The sequence below is a fragment of the Neophocaena asiaeorientalis genome, unplaced genomic scaffold, assembly GCF_003031525.2.
Source record: "Neophocaena asiaeorientalis asiaeorientalis breed wild unplaced genomic scaffold, Neophocaena_asiaeorientalis_V1.1 scaffold77, whole genome shotgun sequence".
Classification (NCBI taxonomy): domain Eukaryota; kingdom Metazoa; phylum Chordata; class Mammalia; order Artiodactyla; family Phocoenidae; genus Neophocaena; species Neophocaena asiaeorientalis.
Window position 1 is genome coordinate 3908509 of NW_020174645.1, and position 19706 is coordinate 3928214.

The 19706-nt window shown below is 54.2% G+C and overlaps 1 protein-coding gene across 3 annotated transcripts in view; it reads right to left on the reverse strand.

The window, feature by feature from the left end:
- Nucleotides 1-15751, reverse strand: part of AACS (acetoacetyl-CoA synthetase) — a 49975-nt gene extending 34224 nt beyond the window's left edge. For all 3 annotated transcript variants that reach the window (XM_024758556.1, XM_024758557.1, XM_024758554.1), the window contains exons 1-5: nt 15507-15751; nt 10932-11035; nt 8962-9082; nt 8117-8230; nt 3440-3537 (exon numbers count right to left, since the gene is read on the reverse strand). In XM_024758556.1, the coding sequence (XP_024614324.1) occupies nt 3440-3537; nt 8117-8230; nt 8962-9082; nt 10932-11035; nt 15507-15639 (570 nt within the window). In that variant the 5' untranslated portion in view covers nt 15640-15751. The remainder of the gene's footprint in view (nt 1-3439; nt 3538-8116; nt 8231-8961; nt 9083-10931; nt 11036-15506) is intronic.
- Nucleotides 15752-19706: the final 3955 nt, after the last annotated feature.

Here is a 19706-nt window from a genome sequence, read left to right on the forward strand (position 1 = left end):
ACTGCAAATTTCAGAAACATACGCTTTACTGAAACTGGGAGACCATCTAAAGTGTAAAACAGTGATGTCGGAAATTAAGAACAGGAGCTTCCTTTTTTTTTTTTTTCTTTTTGGCTGCGTGGCATGCAGGGTCTTAGTTCCCCGACCTGGCGTCGAATCCCTGCCCCCTGCAGTGGAAGCTCGGGGTCCCAACCACTGGACCACCAGGGAAGCCCAGGAGCCTCTTTTTAAAGCAGAGATTTGCAAACCACCGAAGAGGACCATCCTGGGCCCCCGTGACCCCTCTGTCCCGCCCCAGGCCGCACCTCATCATTAACTCTAGATGCTTCCCTGCAGGCTTTAGCTACTGGAAAAGAACAGAGAAGACATCTGAGGCCCTGGAGTCATTGCTTCGTCCCCGGTCCTTAGCACACAGGTACCGGTGCCCACGTGAGCAAGCACTATGCCTCGTGACCCGGACCAGGGCTTCCCGGCCAGGAGGGCTCACCCTTGGGAGCTGGCAGGTGGTGCCAGCAGCCGGGGGCCCTCAAGTCACCAGGCTGATACGTTAACTGTCATTCACTGCTCAACAATCACTCCAAAGGGTCGTGCACATGGCTACCTGCCTCTGGCTCTACACCAGGGTCCCGGCAAAACGAGGACCCCTTCCCAGAACTCAGGGCAGAGCGAAGCATCTTAGTAGAACGGCGTTCGGCCCTGTCACTTTCTGACCGAATAGAGGGCTCTCCTGAGGCTCAGGCCATCACGCCCTCAAAGATCTCCTGCAAGCAACTGTGCTGAAGGCCGTGGTCAGGGCGGAGCCAGGCTGCCATCTAGTGCGTGTGCGCTTCCAACGAGAGCCGCCACCCCAGAAAACCCGAACCAGCCTCAAACCAAGGAAGGAACGCCAGGGATGCCGCTCCAGAGCCACCACTGGCTGCATCCTCTCCACAACGGGACCCGGGACCAGAGTCGGCCACAGTGGCCTGCGGTGGTGACATTTTGCACAAGACAGACCCACGAGGATGGGCGCAGGGTCCAGGCCAGCTGCTGATGCTACAGGCAAGCAGGAGGTGGCTGGGCCCCAGCCCGTCCCCTAAGCCTCCCGCCCTGCACCAGGTGGCTCAGACCCACCACCTGAGGCCAACCCAGGAGCTCCGCTCTCTGTGAAGCACTCAGGCAGGGGCTTCATTCGGGCCCTAGAAGGCCACGCCCACGCCCCCAGGCTGCACAATGCTTCTCCAACATCACAACTGCTTACAAGTTCCGATTCACTCAAAAACACCCACTCCCTCCTCATTAGGAACAGCTGACCTTCACCGAGCTTGGGGGGTAGGCCTGCGCGCTGTCCCAACCCCAGATGGGTGTCAATGGTGTTGCCCACACAAGCCCTCCTACGGTGTGTCCCCAAGGACACAGAGACAGGAAGCAGCAGAGGTGGATTCAAACCCAGGCAAGAGCCTGCCTGCTGGTAACCTCCACGCCACATGCCTGCTCCAGCCCCGAGGCTCCTTCACCGCTTCCGGGCAGCGCAGCTCAAGGCCTGCTGAGGGATCCAAGGACAACAGCGCCCAGGGACGGGGTCCCAACCCTCCAGGACCCGCCCCCCCCGAGGATGGCCTGGTCCCAAGCAGCTCACACGGCCTCACAGAGGGCCTTGGGGACCAAGAGGCCCCCTGGAGCTCCAGGCTCAGGTCAGTCCTGGCTGCCCTGGGTGGTCAGGGGTGGAGGCGATCTGGGAGAGGCCCAGCAAAGCCCCAGGAGGCACAACCACGGCCACCAGCAGTGAGGTCTGGGGTGACCACCCCCTCCCCGAACTCAGCAGGGCCCAGTCCTCAACCCATGGGGCCAGGGCCGGCCTCAGCCAATCGCCTCACTGCTCCAGGCCTCTGTGTTGCAGAAGCACGTCTGTCCCTCCTCCGCACGGTGTGGGAGGAGATGAGAAATACCTTGAGAGACCTCCCTGGTGGTCCAGCAGTTAAGACTTCGCGTTCCCAATGCAGGGGGCCCAGGTTTGATCCCTGGTCAGGGAACTAGATCCCGCCTGCCGCAACTAAAAAGATCCTGCGTGCCGCAACAAAGATCCCGCGTGCCACAACTAAGACCCGGTGCAGCCGGATAAATAAATAAATATTTTAAAAAAGCAAAGAAATACCTTGAGAGACCTCCCTGGTGGTCCAGCAGTTAAGACTTCGCGTTCCCAATGCAGGGGGCCCAGGTTTGATCCCTGGTCAGGGAACTAGATCCCGCCTGCCGCAACTAAAAAGATCCTGCGTGCCGCAACAAAGATCCCGCGTGCCACAACTAAGACCCGGTGCAGCCAGATAAATAAATAAATATTTTAAAAAAGCAAAGAAATACCTTGAAAACCTTTTCCAGAAGAGCAAGCCTCAAGGCAGAGGTTGAGTATCAAGCTCACACCCAAAATGCCCAGCCTGTGGACAAGGAACATGGACCGCAGAGCACAGAGCTGGAACAGCGCCGTCCCTGCACCTGTATCTTAAATGTAGCAATCCTCCTGCGTCAATCACAGGCCCACGCAGTCTACGCTCGTATCATGAGACTCTCTCTTCCTGATGCCCCTGCTTTGCACGTGAGGATAAATAACTCACCCAGGGATGCACGGCCAGCAAAGCCAGGCCAGCCCTTAGCCCCTGGGCTGCACTGACCGGTGCCCAGCACAGGGGCCACACCCAGAGCAGAGGAAGAACGGTCAGGGACGTGGATGCCCGGCATGTCCTCTAACGGGCCCGGCCTCGTGGCTCCTGAGGGTCCCTCATCCCCGAGGTTGGAAAGGTCCCTGATCAGGAAGTGGGGGTCCCAGTAAGTCCTGCTCTGCTGCTTCTTCCTTCCCCATGGTGGGGCTCAGTCCGTGCTTCCTGCCTTGCCTGGGCCACGCCGCAGCTGGCGCACCCTGGTCCCTGGTGCCCCTGGGGCTTACGGGGATAAAGAGGCCCGCCGCCCTCCCACACAGAGCACAAAGCTCAGCCCCAAATGAAGGGATCAGAAACGGCAATTATGGAGCAAACTCTCCGTAAGCAAACCTTCCACGAGCAAATCTGCAGAGGACGGACATCAGAAAACCTCACGTGGTCATGAAGTCACAGGAGCCGTGACCGGGCGTCTCCTGCTGGATACTCGCAACACCGCCTGTCGCATGTAACACACACTAATGCAGCCAATGCACACGGCTGGGTGTGGGGAATATTGGAAAGGAAGCAAGGATCGTTCACTTTTACACTTAAAGAGAGATCCCGCTACTTCTGGCTCCTTCTCTCCTGCTGATTGCGAGTCACCAGCCGGGGAGACGGGAGGCCATCGTGACACCGTTTCCTCCCAGCCTGGCTGGTCCTGCCCCACAGCTGCCCACACCCCGACCCAAGATGTCACGGGGAAATCATACGGAATGTTCCCCTGTGGGGGCCGCACACCCAGGGCATTTGAGGGGACCCCGACTCACGTTCACGCCGAAGTCTGGGGACGTGGAGCTCCAGATGGCGCCAACGCTCGTGGCCGCCAGCATGGCCTCCACGGCGTGCGCACTGTTGGGTAAATAACCTGTAGGGGGGATACAGGGAGAAAGCTTGGCTCAGTGTGTGAGGATGCCGCGGACTTCCAGAAGCACCTCCCAGAGTCACGGTGGGAGTGGGGAGAGGAGCTGGCTGTGAGCGGCTCACAGAGCAGGGCCAGGCCCAACCCAACCACCTTGACATCTCCTGCTCGGATGACCCAATCACTGCTGTCAGCCTGACCGCTTCCCATCATCACCCCCTCCGACGCATTCTGATCAGGGATCCCTGCACAATCCTGGCCTCTTTGTCGCTCCGCTCCGCCTCCCACTGTGGGCTCGGTCACAACAGCCTCCCTTCAGTTCTAAGCTCCCCCTGCCTCAGGGCCTTTGCACAAGCTGCCTGCGTTGCCTGGACACTTCCACCCACACCAGCCCCCCCTACTCATCCTTCAGCTCCGAAGGCAAATGGAACTCCCTCAGGGAAGCCTCCTCCAAGGCCACCCTAAGAACTCAGGTCCCCTGGCCAGTCGCCCACAAAGCACATCGTATTTCTCCCTCACCAGATCTAGCATAATCATCATCTAAGTACAATCATCATAACTGGCAACTTCATATCTGGTTCTCCTGTGAGGGCAGGGACGTTGCCTGTCTCGCTCCCTGCTTTACCTAATGCCTTTTGGTACGCCCTGCAGATCAAGGTCCGCAGATATTGGTCTACTGGCCGGCTGGTGGGAGGATGCTTGGATGGAGGGAGGGAAGGAGAGGCTGCAGGGGAATGAAGACTGAGCAGACCAGTCAAGACATATACAGTCCTGCAAGGGACTCAGCCCTCCATCTAGTAGGAAGCTGAGTTTTGTTTTGTTTTGTTTTTGGCCGCACCACGTGGCCTGCGACCAGGGATCGAACCTGGGCCCGCTGCAGTGGAAGCATGGAGCCTTCACCACTGGACCCCCAGGGAAGTCCTCTGGGCTTTTATGATAATAGAGGCAGAGACTCTTTATGGACGAAAAGACGGCGAGACCGTCCTAAATGCTCCAGAGGAAAAAGGATTTGTGCACAAGGCACCAGGGAGCAGGTCCAGGGCCTGCCCTGAACACGGCTCCCTCCCTGGGTGACACGAAAGCCCTCTGGGCTCCAGCACCCCGTGGTGCCCTGAACAGCTCTCCCGCTGCCCCTCCTCCCATGGCTCTGGACTGCCTACTTGACCACAGCGGTGGATACTTCGTTTCTTCGGGTTCACTGCATCGCCCCTGCTGGGTGTCCCATGGGGCAGGGGTCGTGCATTGCTCCCACGGCCCCCGGGCCCCGCCCAGCCCTGGCACACAGCAGGCCCGCTGACGGATGTCAGCTGCCAAGAAGAGACTTGGCCGTGAGCGTACTGAGGTGTCTCCACGGTGCCATCGCCCCAGGCAGGGCGGGACTCACCACCCAGGGAGGCTGGGTGACCTGCTGGCTGTGGGGACTGACACGCAGCCGGGAGACGCCCGCTTCACAGACAAGGAACAGCGCCGTGAGCAGTGAGCAGCTGTAACCGCATCTCTGAAGGCCTCCAAGCATCCCCCCATTCAATCTCCCTCTGCACTCTTCCCTAGTGCTCTCTTCTGGGAAACACAGTCCCCTGTCCTAGTAACTGTGATCAGGTCAAATTAGAATCCAAGATGTGACACTCAAGAAGGGGGTGTCACCAAGCACCAGCCTGATTCTGAGGAGTGAAGGGCAACGGAGCAGGCTTCCCCCACGTAAGCACGGCCAAGCAGCAGCCCCAGGATGTCCTGTTCTCCGTTTCTCCTTCTCAAGAAACGTTTGCTTCAAAGGGAGATTTTTAAAAATGAAAACTGGAGGGAAGAAAAATTACTGGAAGGTAGAAGAACCTTTTGAATTCCTTTTCTAGACAAATTAAATTGGACCACGAAGAACCCAAGATATTGAGGTTTCAACCACAAAAATGCCTGCTCTGACCCAGCACTCTCATGCATTCATCCGATAAACACTCGCTACACACCTACCATGAGCCAGGTACCCACAGACTGAGATGCAGCAGTGAACAGAAGACAAAGCCCCATCCTCTGGTACAGGGGGACAGACGTGCGCACACACGCACACGCACACACACGAATAATCCTGTGATTTCAAGGAGGCAGCAGGCGACAAAGGAAAATAAAGCGGGGTGCAGAAAGAGTGGTGATGGATTTTTCCACAGGACAGCACGGACAGCTTCTGAGCAGAGACCTCAATGACCCAGGGTAAACCCTTGGATCTGCAGAACACTCCATCCAGGGCCGAGACAGGCGATCAGTGGCACATCCCTTACCCATCACTTACTATTCATTCCTCTCCAGTCAAGTAACACAGTGAGCGGTCGCTCCATGCCCAGCTCCATCATCTGAGAAGGACACTCGGGGTCTGGCCCCTTCACATGGTTTACACAGGGTAAGCCTGCCCTCTTTGCAAACACACGCCGAGCGCCCACTTGCAGTGAGTCCCACGGGAGAGGCACGGTCACGCCAACATGCCGGTGGCTTCTCCTGCTGACGGCCCGGCCTGCAGCCCTGGTCCCATGGCCCCCGGAGGTGGGGAGGGCAGCCCAGCAGCCAGACCCCCAGGCCTCACGGGTTTTAGAGCCAAACAAAGGAGACTGATGCTCAAATAATCACAAAACCAAACAGGTAACTACCAATGACGCATCCTTTGAAGAAAGAAAACGAGATGCCGACAGAGGGTCCAACAGGAGGGCCTGGCTCAGGGGCAACCAGGGGGCTTCCCTGAGTGAGGCCATCTGGGGACAGAGCTGGGGGCAGGCGGGGAGGAGGCCGGCTTCCCAACAAAGGCTCTGCCGGACCCTCTTAGGAGGACAGGGGCCGGGAGGGGAGTGCAGAGGCAGGAAGGAAGCAAGCGCGCAGGGCCGCCGACCCGGCTGCAGGTTCTCATCCCCACCCTGGAGGCAGCGGGGGTCAGCGAGCCTCCGAGCAGGGGACGGACACCATTGATGCCACTGGGGTTGGTGCCACGAGTGAAGTCGTGTGGCCAGAGGACAGAGAAGCCCTCTTCTTTGGTTTAAGAATAAGATCTGATGCCTGATCCCGGAAGGAGCAATTTAAACTCTGACCCCATAAAAAAAAATAAAAATAAAAAATAAACTCTGACCCCAGCACTGCAGCAAAAAGCACACAGAACCCCAGCCAGACCCAGACTGGGAACCGCCTCTGGACACATGCGTCATTGTCACCAGCCCCTCCCGGGGTGCGTGTGGATGGGCAGGGCCGAGAAAGCCCACCTAACTTCTCTGCCCACGGGAGACTCTACATAACAAGCCCCTCAGCCTCTCTGCTGCCCTGTCTAAAGATGCAGAAACTCGAGGTCCAGGGAGGAGAAAGTCATCCAAACCCACAGGCCCAAAGGCAGCGCCAGGCACCGAGGGAAGGTCTCCTGACTCCAGGGAGTGGATGCTGCTAAACAAGTTCTCACCAGGAAGAACTAAGTGGAAGAAGCGCACTGAGTGAGGAGGCCCAGGTGGGGATCCCAAGGAACAGTGTGGCCTAGGGCCACCAGCCGGGCACCAGGAACCTCGGGCCCAGGCGCACGCTGCTGTATCAGATACACGCGGCACCCATCAACCCATCAAATACACGCGGCACCAAATAATTACAACCCATCGTCCAACGGACGTGTGATGAAGTGTCCTGGCTATCAAATTTCATGCCTCTCTAACTCTCAGGGAACTTCCTGGCGGCTAAGTGGTTAGGACTCTGCGCTTTCACTGCCAAGGACCCAAGTTCAGTCCCTGGTCGGGGAACGGAGATCCCACAAGTGGCTCGGCCAAAAAAAAGTGACTGTCTATTTATTACCTCCAGAGGCTGAGTATATCCACACACTTTCAGTTAACGACCTTATGAACTGAAATTGTCTATACTGTTTAAATCAACACCCGTTTTTTTTAATAAAGTCCTTTCCAAGTTTAAAAAAAAAAAATGATTAGTTTACTTTTCTCTTCTGGGCCTCAGTTTTTCATCTGGGAAACAAGCAGGCTGGTGGCACCTGCCCCTGGCGTCTGTGGGTTAGAGGAAACCAGTCTAGTGAGTCTCTCCACTGACAAAACTCCCTCTGCTGGGTTTTGGGGGTTAGGAATCAGTCTACAATCATGTCAGCACAGATGGCGAAAATCACAGAATGGAAACCAGCCCTCAGGAATTCCTCAGGAAAGCATCGAGTTGGAGGTGGGCAGACCCAGAAAATGCAGCAGCTTTTCCCGACCCTGGAAGGGGTCCTGGCTTTGTCATCAAGGACCTGATGAGCTTTCTGGTTTGTGTTTAGTTTAAGGACCACATTTCATTAAAAAAAATAATAATTCATTAAAAAAATTATTATTAATAATAATGTAGACGTCTGTGAGCACTGGCTCAGGAGGACATGACCACATGGAGGCCGGGAGCCGGGGACCCTCACAGCCCAGCTCACTCTGGCCGGGCCGCACTTGCAACGATTTGATCCCTCTTCGTCCCTCTTCGTCTGGTTTGTGCCACACGGGTACACACGCGAAGCCGTGTGCGTGCAATCTGACCCGACGCCACCTCATTCCTTCCAAGCCACTCCCCTGCCCCCACTGTGACAGGCACCAGAAGTACCCACCGACGACCCGGTCTCCTCTCCTCACGCCCATCTTCCTCATCGCCGCGGCGTACAAAGCCACCTGTCGCCGCAGCTCTTCAAAACTCACCTTCACGATCTCCTCCCTGCCTTCCCCTGGGAAGAGAAAAAGGACAGGTCATCCTCGGACCATCCTAAAAACAGAGGTTCTGAGTCACAGACACGGATGAAAACTCACACCTGTTCAAACACAGGTTAGACATACGCGCCCAGGAGATGCTACACAGGTGCAGGGAATGCAAACCAGATGCAGGTTTAATCGACGTTCCGGAAAAGAAACGCTTGGGAAAGGGCATCCTTGAGATGCACGCCCAGAATTTGCCATTTAAAGATTCTTTTTTTACTACTGGGAATGTTTTTATGAAGTGAAGAATCCTTTGATTTGGTTGTGGTTTTTTTTTTTTTTTTTTTTTTGGGGATCTTCCCGGACCGGGGCACGAACCCGTGTCCCCTGCATCGGCAGGCAGACTCTCAACCACTGCGCCACCAGGGAAGCCCCTGGTTGTGGTTTTTTTTACCATAATTTTCCAAGGGCTGGGGGAGGAGATGGGGAAATCAGGGTTTAGCGGGTACAGAGCTTCAGTGAAAAGGTTCCAGGGATCTACTGCACAACAATGTGAAGTACTTAACACCACTGAATTGTACATTTAGAAGTGGTTAAGATGGTAAAGTTAGTGTTTTGTGTTTTTCACCACACACACACAAAAAAAGGTGCTGAGCTATTGTTTGGAATCATATACTGCAGGTTCTGAGTGCTTCGGAGCCTCTCTGAACACCTGGCCCCGTCACGCTAAGAGAGGAAAATCCGCGTAGCTGTCGGGACTCACGTGCCACGTAAAGGGCCACTCCGTCATTTTCCCTGTGCTGCAGGAGGTTTTCCGCGTAGTTGAGGCGACTACCTTTGAACCACTCGGGGACGTCCGCAATCCCTTTGGACGTGTCCACGACCTACAGAGGACAACAGCAAACCAAGACACACACGTGCGTGAGAGCAACATCAGATGCAGAGAAGGGATTCCGCGTCACAGGAGGCCAGCTAACTCGCCAGCCCAAGGCATCACTAGATCGCTGTACAGACTGAACGCTGACCTGGCCCAAAGGCTTGAAACTGAGAATAGAAATGAATGCGATGTTGTGTACCTGACAGTTGCTGAGAGTAGATCTCAAGCATTCTCACCACAAAAAAAAAAAAAGAAAAAGGTAACTGTGTGAGGTGACGGATGTGTCAGTTAACTTGGTACTCATTCCGCAAGGCATATGTATATCAAATCATTCACGTGTACACTTGAAATAGATACAATTATATGTATCAGGACTTCCCTGGTGGTGCAGTGGTTAAGACTCCGTGCTCCCTATGCAGGGGCCTCGGGTTCAATCTCAGGGAACTGGATCCCACACGCATGCCGCAACTAAGAGTTCGCATGCCGCAACTAAGGAGCATGCCTGCCGTTACTAAGACCCAGCGCAACCAAATAAAAAAAACAAATTAGATGTATCAATTATTCCTCACTAAAGTTAAAAAAAATTAATGCCAAGGGAAAACTCCACCCCACTAGTTTAGTCTGTTAATTATTAAGCACCTACTTTATGAGTGATGCTGATGACAAAAGGACAGACGGACAGACACGGCAGCTACCACATGTTCCAGGGCTGACCAGAGCATGGAAACCAGGAGATCAAAGTACACGGCCCACCGGACACCCTGCCACAGTTTTTAGGAAGTTGGATCCGTGCCTCATCCATCAGAGCTGGAACCTTGGTTTCTTCTTCAGGTGAACCTTTCAGAATGGCTCACCCCATAATCAAACCAAACATACAACAGACTTCTTATTCCCTGGATATTTATTGAGGGAATAAAAAAAAATCTCTAAAATCCAGGTAAATAACAAAACTACTGATAGTTTAAAAAACAATTACAGGGGGCTTCCCTGGTGGTGCAGTGGTTGAGAATCCGTCTGCCAATGCAGAGGACACGGGTTCGAGCCCTGGTCCGGGAAGATCCCACATGCCGCGGAGCAACTAAGCCTGTTGCACCGCAACTACTGAGCCTGAGCTCTAGAGCCCGTGAGCCACAACTACTGAGCTCGCGTGCCACAACTACTGAAGCCCACATGCCTAGAGCCCGTGCTCTGCAACAAGAGAAGCCATGAGAAGCCCGCGCACCGCAACAAAGAGTAGTTCCCACTCGCTGCAACTAGAGAAAGCCTGCGCACAGCAATGAAGACCCAACGCAGCCAAAAATAAATAAATAAATAAATTTTAAAAAGAAAAAACAATTACAGTATGGGGACTTCCCTGGTGGTCCAGTGGTTGAGACTCCACACTTCCACGGCGGGGGGCCCAGGTTCCATCCCTGGTTGGGGAACTAAGATCCCGCAGGCCGCACAGTGTGGCCAAAAATAAATAAATAAAACAAATAAATTTTTAAAATGTGAATGTATGGAACATCACTGAACTGTACACTTTAAAATGGATAAAATGGTAAATTTTGTATTATGTGTATTTTACCGCAATTCTAAAAAATTTTAATAAAATACGGCGATGCCCTACTCTTTGGATCACTCAGATTCCCAGGACGAGGCATGGGTCCACACGCATCGGGGGACCCGGAGCCTGCAGAGTCCCCATGAGGTCCGTGACCCCAACACAGTTTCCTGCCAACTCTCTAGGGCAATGATTTTTTTCCCCGCTGATGTGGGGATTTAGAAGAAGATATGATTTAGTCTTCCTCAAAATTAACACTTCGTTTTGGATCAGAACCACGAAAAGATAACGTGTAAGCACAGTCTCTACTTACCTCATCATACGTGCGCGAGAAGACAATTCCACTGAATTTCCAGAACTCTGCCCAGAAGTCCGGATATGACTCAACTGACCAATGATATAAGTCATCATAATTTTCTGAAACAAAAAAGAAAGAAAGAAAAGGCACATAACTCCTACAAATCTTAGGAGGAAAGTCTTGGTTCAGTGATAAGATGGATACACCTGAGGAGTTATGTGTGTCTGAGGGGTTCAAAGGCACCTGATGAGAGAGGGTCTTGGGAGCGCAGGGCATCTTAGTTTCTGTTAAAGCAAACCCACCACCGCTACTCCCCAAATGAATAAAAGTCACGAGGCGGTGATTTTATACCTTAACCAGCATGCCTAAAAACCATGGACTCTGGACCCAGAAGGCCTGGGTTCAAATCCTGGCTTGGCCATTTATTAGCTGTGAGGCCTCAGGCAATCTATGTAAGTGCTTTTTAAGTCACCTTGGTCCTCACAAATTGCAAAGAGCTCCAGCACCAAAAACCCCTCCGGGCTGACACGAGAGACGGCGCAGGGCCTCCCCCTGAAGACCTGGAAAGCCCATCATCACAAAGGGCGCCACCACAGCATCCGGGAGGGCGGAGGATGGAACCAGCCTGCCGACCCGGGGCGCGAGCAGTCACAGCAGCATCTCAGCACCGCAAGGACCCCAGCGGACGGCGGAGGAGTGGCTGGGCTTTGAGCGGAAACTTTCCCACCGTCCACGACTCAGCCAAGGGATTGACACGATTCTCCAGTCGAGCAGGGGCTCCTGGGGCTTCTGCCCACACGTGTCCCCCGCCGTCCCCCCACCCAGCTCAGAGGCTGCGATCTGGAAGCCTGGGGGACGGACCACCGGCACGTTTAGTTCAGTCTGCGCGATGCTCAGGAACTGGGCTGACGTTAAATTCGGTTTCCAAATAAAGTGCAGGATTTCTGGCTTCTCCTGAGAAGACAGGACGTCTGGCCATGGAAGCTGGCCAACGAGTGTCGCCTCCTGGTATTTCCGTCCCTGTGTCGTCCCCTCCCCCCGCTGAGCCCGACTGTTAAGGAAATGACCGAGTGCACCTCGTGAGGCTGGGTCACAAAGTCCTAAGGACACCGCGGCTTCCGCCTTGATCACTTGCTCTGCAGGAAGCCAGTGGCCATGTTGTGAGGACACTCAAGCAGTCCTAGGCGGCGTGAAACGGAGACCTCCCGCCCACGACCAGCACTGACTCACTGCCACGTGAGCCGGCCCCTGGGAAGTGGGCCTCCAGCCCCAGCCCACGGGTGGATACAGCCACGCGAGACCCAGAGCCAGAACCACCAGCTAAGCCACTCCCAGAAACCTGGCCCGCGGAAACCGAGAAATACTAAACACTTACCGTCGTTTTACGTCACTAAGTCTTGGGGTGGTTTGCAACGCAGCAGTAGGTAGCTGGTGCCCTGTCACTGCACACGGTGACAGTCAGCTGGAGCAGCTCACAGCTGCCCCACCTGGCCCTTCACACCCACGCGAGAGGCAACCTAACCCGGCGGTGACTGAGCACTGAGCCCAGCTCCACGGCTCACAGCTGCGAGATCTCAACCACGACTCTGAGCTTCCACTTTCTCAGCTGGGAAACGAGATCAAAGCTGCAGCTACTTGGCCAGGTTACTGAGGATTAAGTGAGTTAATCCATGTAAAGTTCCCGAATGGGGCCTGGCGTGCAGGAAGCGCTCGCTAAATATTAGCTGTTATTAATACCCCTGTCACCTGCCTGGTCCCCGCAGGCATCCGAGTTTGTAAGCCTCGCTTGCCACTTCACCTGCTCCTTCCTCTCCATCTGTGAGAATTCTGACCAGCCTACACCTTCAAGTCTCAGCTCAAGATCCTGCCAGCCCTCTTCAACAGCATCCCGATAGACCCGGAGCTCAGAAGGCGGACAGCACGCATCCCTACACCCGCTGCTCAGCGCTGCTACCTTTGCACGAGCCTTCTCCCTACAAGTACACCTGAGCTGCTGGAGAACAGAGACCAGGCCTTCTGTTTGTTGGCCAGATGCTGGCACGCAGAGGCGAGTCACAGTTTGTGGTGTAAAGACACTTGAGGACTTCCCTGGCGGTCCAGTGGTTAAGACTCCACGCTTCCACTGCAGGGGGCACAGGCTCGATCCCCGGTCAGGGAAATAAGATCCCGTATGCTGCTCAGCCAAAAAAATGCTCACAAATAAATTAACAGGCAAGACAGGCTGAAAGTCCAAATTACATGCACTTGGAGAGCAGAGGAAAGGAGAAAACGGTCAGAGAGAATAATCAGAGAGAAGGCAGCATTTGAGTTGGCTCTTAAAGCAAAGACCAAAACGTCCAGGGCCAGGCCCACGGAAAGGAGAGAAGCAGGGTGGGTTAACCATCAGTCGTGGGAGAGGAGGAAAAGAAAAACACCAAGGTCTAAGCCACCCCCAGACCAAGAGAGGAGCCCCACTCAGCCCAGCTGATGCCGTCACGTGAGCACAGAGACCCAGCAGCACGGGCCTTCGGGTTTTCAAAAGAAGTTGCAAATCTTACTTTTCCTATGCGGTCTTTCGGTGTGTGAGCCGCCCGAACTAAGTCTGCAGGCCCGACGTGGCCCGCAGGCTACCAGTCCCAGCCTTAAAGGGCAGAGAGGAGCTGGGCAGGCAGACGGGGAGCTACTGGTGCCTCTGCCAGTGTCTACTCAGCAAACCCCACAGGCCAGGTGCGGGTGGGCGCTCGGCCCAATCATCTGTCACCCAGTGATACGGGTCCTCTCATTATGCCCATTTTACAGGTGAGGAAACCAAGGCTCGGGAGATCGGGTGACTTCCTTCTGACCACACAGCTAGTAAGTGGTGGAGCCACTTCAAAATCCCGGGAGATTGCAGCTCAGTCTCCCGCACCTCACAGGACGGCCCTTCTGTGAAATCGTTCTGTAAAGCAGCAGGGGGAACAGCTGGCGGAGGAAAGAGAGACGGAACCACGGCACAGTAACACAGAAGAATGCAGTTCCACTCCTGGCTCTTCTTAGGAATCAAGTCTGTCCCCCAGGGAATTCCCTGGTGGCCCAGTGGTTAGGACTCCGTGCTCTCACTGCCGAGGGCCTGGGTTCAATCCCTGGTCGGGGAACTAAGATGCCACAAGCTGCGCGGCGTGGCAAAAAAAAAAAAAAAGGTCTATCCCCCAATCCAGCACACATTACCAGCTACTACCTGAAAGAAGGCCTGGTGAGTAATAAGCCACACCTGTCTACAGGGGTTCACTGTCCAGGGAGCAGGAGGGCGGGAGAGGGATGCAGCTGGGCTAGCCAAGGGAAGGGGCTCCGTGGAGGCTATGACACCCACCATGCTGTGGAGGACTTGGAAGCTGCCAGGCGGCAGAGTTTGCAAATCCTCAGTCAACGAGGAGCCACTGTAAGCCCTGGAGCCCAGGCGTGACAAAGTCAGGCCTGTGCATCAAGGCTGCTCTGGCAGAGCCCGCACGCAGGCGGCACTGAAGGGCAGAGGGAGGAAAAGCAGGAAGCAGGGAAACCAGCCAGTTCAGGGCAGAGGAAACGAGGGCCCCAGGGGAGATGCTGACGCTGGGCTGGAAAGGGGACGATGTAAGAAGTCAGACGGCCCACACCTCCATTTCTGTGAGGCTCCCTGAGAACTGCGATGCCACCAACAGAAACACAGGGGTCCCTGCAGCCAGCGGAGGGGGCCCGAAGGGGAGGGAAAGGGCCAAAATGAGTTGCAAACCCCTGAGGCGGGGAGGGTGAAGAAGGTAGGTAGACCAGCCAGGTGGATGCGGGGGAAAGCGTCTCATCCGGAAAAGGGCCTCCTCGCCCAGGTCCACACCCAGCCAGGTGGCTCCCGAGGCCAGGGCGGCAGCTGGAAGGGGGGCCCTTGACTAGGTCCGGTTTGGGGCTGGGAGTGTAAACACGTGAGGGGACGGAGTTCGGCCCCAATCCCAGAGGCAGACTCCTACCTGACCACCCTTCTCCCCAGTGCCCAGGATCCATGCTGGCCTCTAGCAGGGTCAGCCTGGGGAGGGGATGAGGGGGCAGCACGAGGTACTGTTGGCTGACAAGTGACTCCCCACCAACAGAAGGGAAGAGCTAAAAGCCAGAAAGGCCCTGGGTCGGGGAGGAAGCCCCCAAGGCTCGAGGGCAGGACCCCAGGGAGCACACCTCACAGGTAGGAACGCCTAGCAAGGGACCTCTCAGTCCACAGGGGTTCCAGGACCAGATGGGGAACAGTCTCAGGGAGATGGATGCTGCAGTGAAGAGGGGACCGGCTCCCTGAAAGCAGAGGAGGTGACAACCCGCACAGACAAGGGGGCAAAACCGCACAGTCAGAAGATGTCCCACCCCTGGGGAGGGGCCCCCCCGTCCAGCGGCTCGTCCAACCCCCAGAGGAGGGAGACTGGAAATCAGGAGACCATTCCAACAACTAGAAGGGACCCTGACACCAACGCCCTGGAAAAGGGGGCGCCCGGGACCCCAGGAGGAGGGTCCCTCTGTCAGGTGGTCCCTCGGACCCCCAAGGGGGGGCGCCCGATTTCTGGAAGCTCCTGGCCCCGGGAGGTGGCCGGGGAGCCCCCAGGACGCGCGCCCCGCACTCACCCAGCGCCAGGCCGTAGGCAGCGCCCACGACCGCCCGGAAGCGGTCCATCTGCGTGTTCTTCTTGCTGTCAGGCTCCCACATCACCTGGCATTCCAGGATCTCCTCCCGCCCACCCCGCGGCTCCTTGGACATGGCTGCGACGGGGACGACCGGCGGAAAAGCCGGGGCTGCGCGGTGATGGGGACCGGGCCGCGGGACACGGGGCTGAGCGGAGCGGCCGACGTGGAGCAACTTTAAGAGGAGATGCAGCCCTAACTCGACTCTCAGCAAGCCCCGCCCCCGAAGGTCCCGCCGTTCAGCTGTCCGGCCCCGCCCCGAATGTAACCCTCCGCGGGCGCCGCGCCTCGCAAAGGAGTGCTGCCGCCGCCCGGACTAGAGCCTGAGCCCGCCGACCCGGTGGGGCTGCGCAGGCGCGTTGGGCCCGGGCTCCCCGACCTCACCTGGAGAGCGAAGGGGTTAAAGCAGCGCCGGAAGGCAAGAGCCAGAAGCCGCAGGCTCGTTCCTGTGTTCATTCATTCACGATTGATTTATTCTTCCTGCCCTTATTTACCGAGCGCCTGCTGGGTACCGGACACTGTGCGGGCTTTGCAGATACAACACAGAGCGAGGCAAAATTCCTGCCCTCTGTCAACAAGAGATAAGGGGTGGGGGACAGGTGTGGGGAGAAGCGGAGTCAATCAACAAATATTATACATTATATATACGTCATACATAGTATAATATATACAATAAAAAACAGTATACCAAGGAGTATCATAATATACATAATAGAGTAATATGTAGATTATCACTCATATAATAAAAGGTGATAAGTGCTATGAAAAATCAGGGGAGGGTAGAAAACATGGGAGGAGTGTTTCTATTTAAAAAAGGTTGTCAGGGAAGGTCCCATTAAAAAGGGTACTTCTATCAATAACTTGAAGAAGGAGTGAGCTATTTAGTATCTGGGAGAAAAGTTTCCAGGCAGAGGGAACAGCAGGTGCTAGGGTCCTGAGGCAGGAGAGTGTTGGACTTGGTTAGTGAACTAGCAGGGAGGCCAATGTCTTTCCCTAGAGAGACCTAGAGTAGAGAACAAGGTCAATAAAGGAAGAGGTGGAAGCTCAGGTGCGTCCTGGAGACCGTTGAAGACTTTGGTGTTACACCGGGTGACATGAGAGCATTGGAAGGTGGTGAGCAGAAGGACAAGCTCTGACTACAGCTGTCATAGGAATCCCTCCAGCTGCTGTGTTGAGAATAGCCTTCAGGAAGTAAGGACATAAGCAGGGGGGCTGGTTACGATGATGTTGCAAGAGATGATGGTGGCTGTGGAGATGGAGAGAAAAATGGGATGGGATGTATTTTGAAGTTTTATTTACTGTAATCTTACTGCACGCTGGCACTGTGCTAGGGACCTTCCCATACTCCTCGTCGTTCCTTATTCTAACAGCAACCCAATCAGCTTCCCCCAATAACAGTTTTTTGCAGTGTTGGAGTTTTAGGAAGCCACCCCCTACCTCCACCACTTAATCCTAAATAGTGTCCATCTCCCAGTCACGACAAAGAAACATAGATTCTAACTTAAGACAGGGTGCTTCCAGAATATCCCCCTCCCCTGACCTCCAAGTTCTGGACCAATTCTAGCTCTGTCTGCAAGTCATCTCCTTTGTGAAAGCATGAGTCCATCTCAACCCAGAAGAAGACTCATCTGCGAGGGATTCACGTATGTATGTTCATCCCTTTAACACTGGAATGCACATTCCACGGGAGTAAAACCCTGTCTAACTGGTCACCACAAGGTCCCCAGAGCCCGATCCATAGTAGGTTTCTTTCTCCCCACCTGCCCTGCCCTAGGACCCTCCCAAACATGCGTGTGCAACTTCTTTCCAACATGGATTACAGCCCAGACGCTTATACGACGACCCTACCATCACATATTATGGGGTGGTGTCCCCTCCTTTTTGACCCCCAAGGAGCTTTTCTGTGCATGTGCAATGTCTCCCTTGCCCCAAGGATCAGAGATGTATGACCTCTTGATCTTTTAACAGGATTTAGTCCCACTCCATCCCTGCCATAAAAATGTCCAATGTCAGGTTATTTACCCTATTTCTCTTACTGGTTTTTATATCGAGGTGCAGATCTCAAAATATAGACAGGAGTCCAGTCATAAATATGTAGCCCTAGAGTCTGTTTATCTCTTGCTTCAGCAAATGTAAACAGGGGGCTGGTGATGAATGTCTGGCCTGGAGCCCATCTTCTTCTCCCCTCAGGAAGTGTGAACAGGAGGCCAGTTGTAAACGTCTAGCCTGGAGCCCGTCTACCTCCTGCCTCAGTGTGATCTCCTGTGGAAGTGCCAAATAAGTACTTTTCCATGATTTCGTTCAGAACCGAAAGCTTTCATGGATATGTTGAATTCGACGTACACTTTGATGAAGGGCAAATACATATAAAAGAAATGAAAGGTGGGTGAATATTTTCTGTGGCATACAGAGGCATGAGCTGAGGCATGGGAAAATGCAAGGCTCATTTGGTTACAAAAAGCATGAGTAGGAGAATGGGATGAAATGTTATCAGTGGTTTTCACATAAAACCTGTTTTTTGATAAATTGGTAAATCTGGCCAATTCTGCTAACCCAGTGATTGCTTATTTGGCACATTGGCATTTGGCAAATTGGTTTTGGATGAATTGGACCACTTCTGGTATCAACTGACATAGACATTTGTTCTTAGTTCAACTGTCATCCCCTCCATTAGGCCCTCCGCAGCCAGCCAACAGTTAGATACACCTTCCTTCCCCTTCCCCAAGCTACAAGTATTTCGCTCTGCCTCCTTCATAGTCTAAGTCTAAATCATTCTGATTATTAATCTCTTTACTTTTTTCTATTCTGTCTTCTCCCACCGCCATGAAATTCCATGAAAGCAGGGTCCCTTCTCCTTGTGGTGGCACATGGCAGGCAGGAAATATGTGTCACGTGAATGCAAATGTCCCCTACAGCTCACTGATCTCTACCACTTGATAAATGGAATATTTATAAATGGAATATTTCCTGCCATATCAATAAACAAAGGATGTCACAGTCACCAAAGATTGCAACCCTCTAACGTGAGCCCGTGAGCCCTGAGGAAACTCAGGATGTGAAAATACAGGATACTGGCCCCAGAGAGCTGAAGTGCATCTCAAAGGAATGATTTCAGTGAGCCCAGACTCTTGCATCTTCCCATACATAGAAAAGCCCTAAATCCCTTAACTTGAGACGTCTGGTTTTCTTTAATTAACAAGAATCTTTTGACATTCCCGGCTACCCGCCCTTTGTTGCAAAACTCCTATATATCCTGGCTCCCCCCTCACCTCCTTGGAGCAGGTTCTCAGAGTCATCTGAAGCGCTGTCTCCCGGGATGCAGTCCTCATTTTGCCCCAAATAAAACTTAACTCGCAACTCTTAACGTTGTTCATTTTTCTAAGGCAAACACCCAGAGGGCACAGGCCACTTTCTTGTCCTTCTTCTTCTGTATGACACTCAGCCACTCAAGATCACCCACAACTCGGTGATACACTATGTACTGGGTGTTAAGACAGCCCTAATCCTTATGAGCCAAGTGCTTCTGGTGAAAGAGGTATTCCTACAAGCAGAGGCCTCATTTAATCCTACAGATTTAAAACAACCGTACAAGTCCTCTAAGGCTTGCCATGGTTTCCTCTCTATACTCTCTCTTTTTTGTTGTTGTTGTGGTACGAGGGCCTCTCGCTGTTGCGGCCTCTCCCGTTGCGGAGCATAGGCTCCGGACGCGCAGGCCTAGCGGCCATGGCTCACGGGCCCAGCCGCTCCGCGGCACGTGGGATCTTCCCGGACCGGGGCACGAACCCACGGCCCCTGCATCGGCAGGCGGACTCCCAGCCACTGCGCCACGAGGGAAGCCCTCTATATTGTTTTTAACAGGGCAAGACACAGGGACCAGATGAGGTGACTTGCCACCCTCTGGCTTGATTTGGCTTCTTATGTATTTGCAAAGTTCATTCTTCAGGAGCCAGGCTCCCAGGAGAAGGACTGTATTTCCTGAAAACTTGTCTCTAGTGCAGTCAAGGGGCACAAATGGTGAAGGGGGGTATAGATGGTGTAATAAGATGCAGAGAAATCTTATTTACACACACACACACACACACACACACACACACACACACACACACACACACACACCCCCCCCACACCCTCTCTTTGTAGATG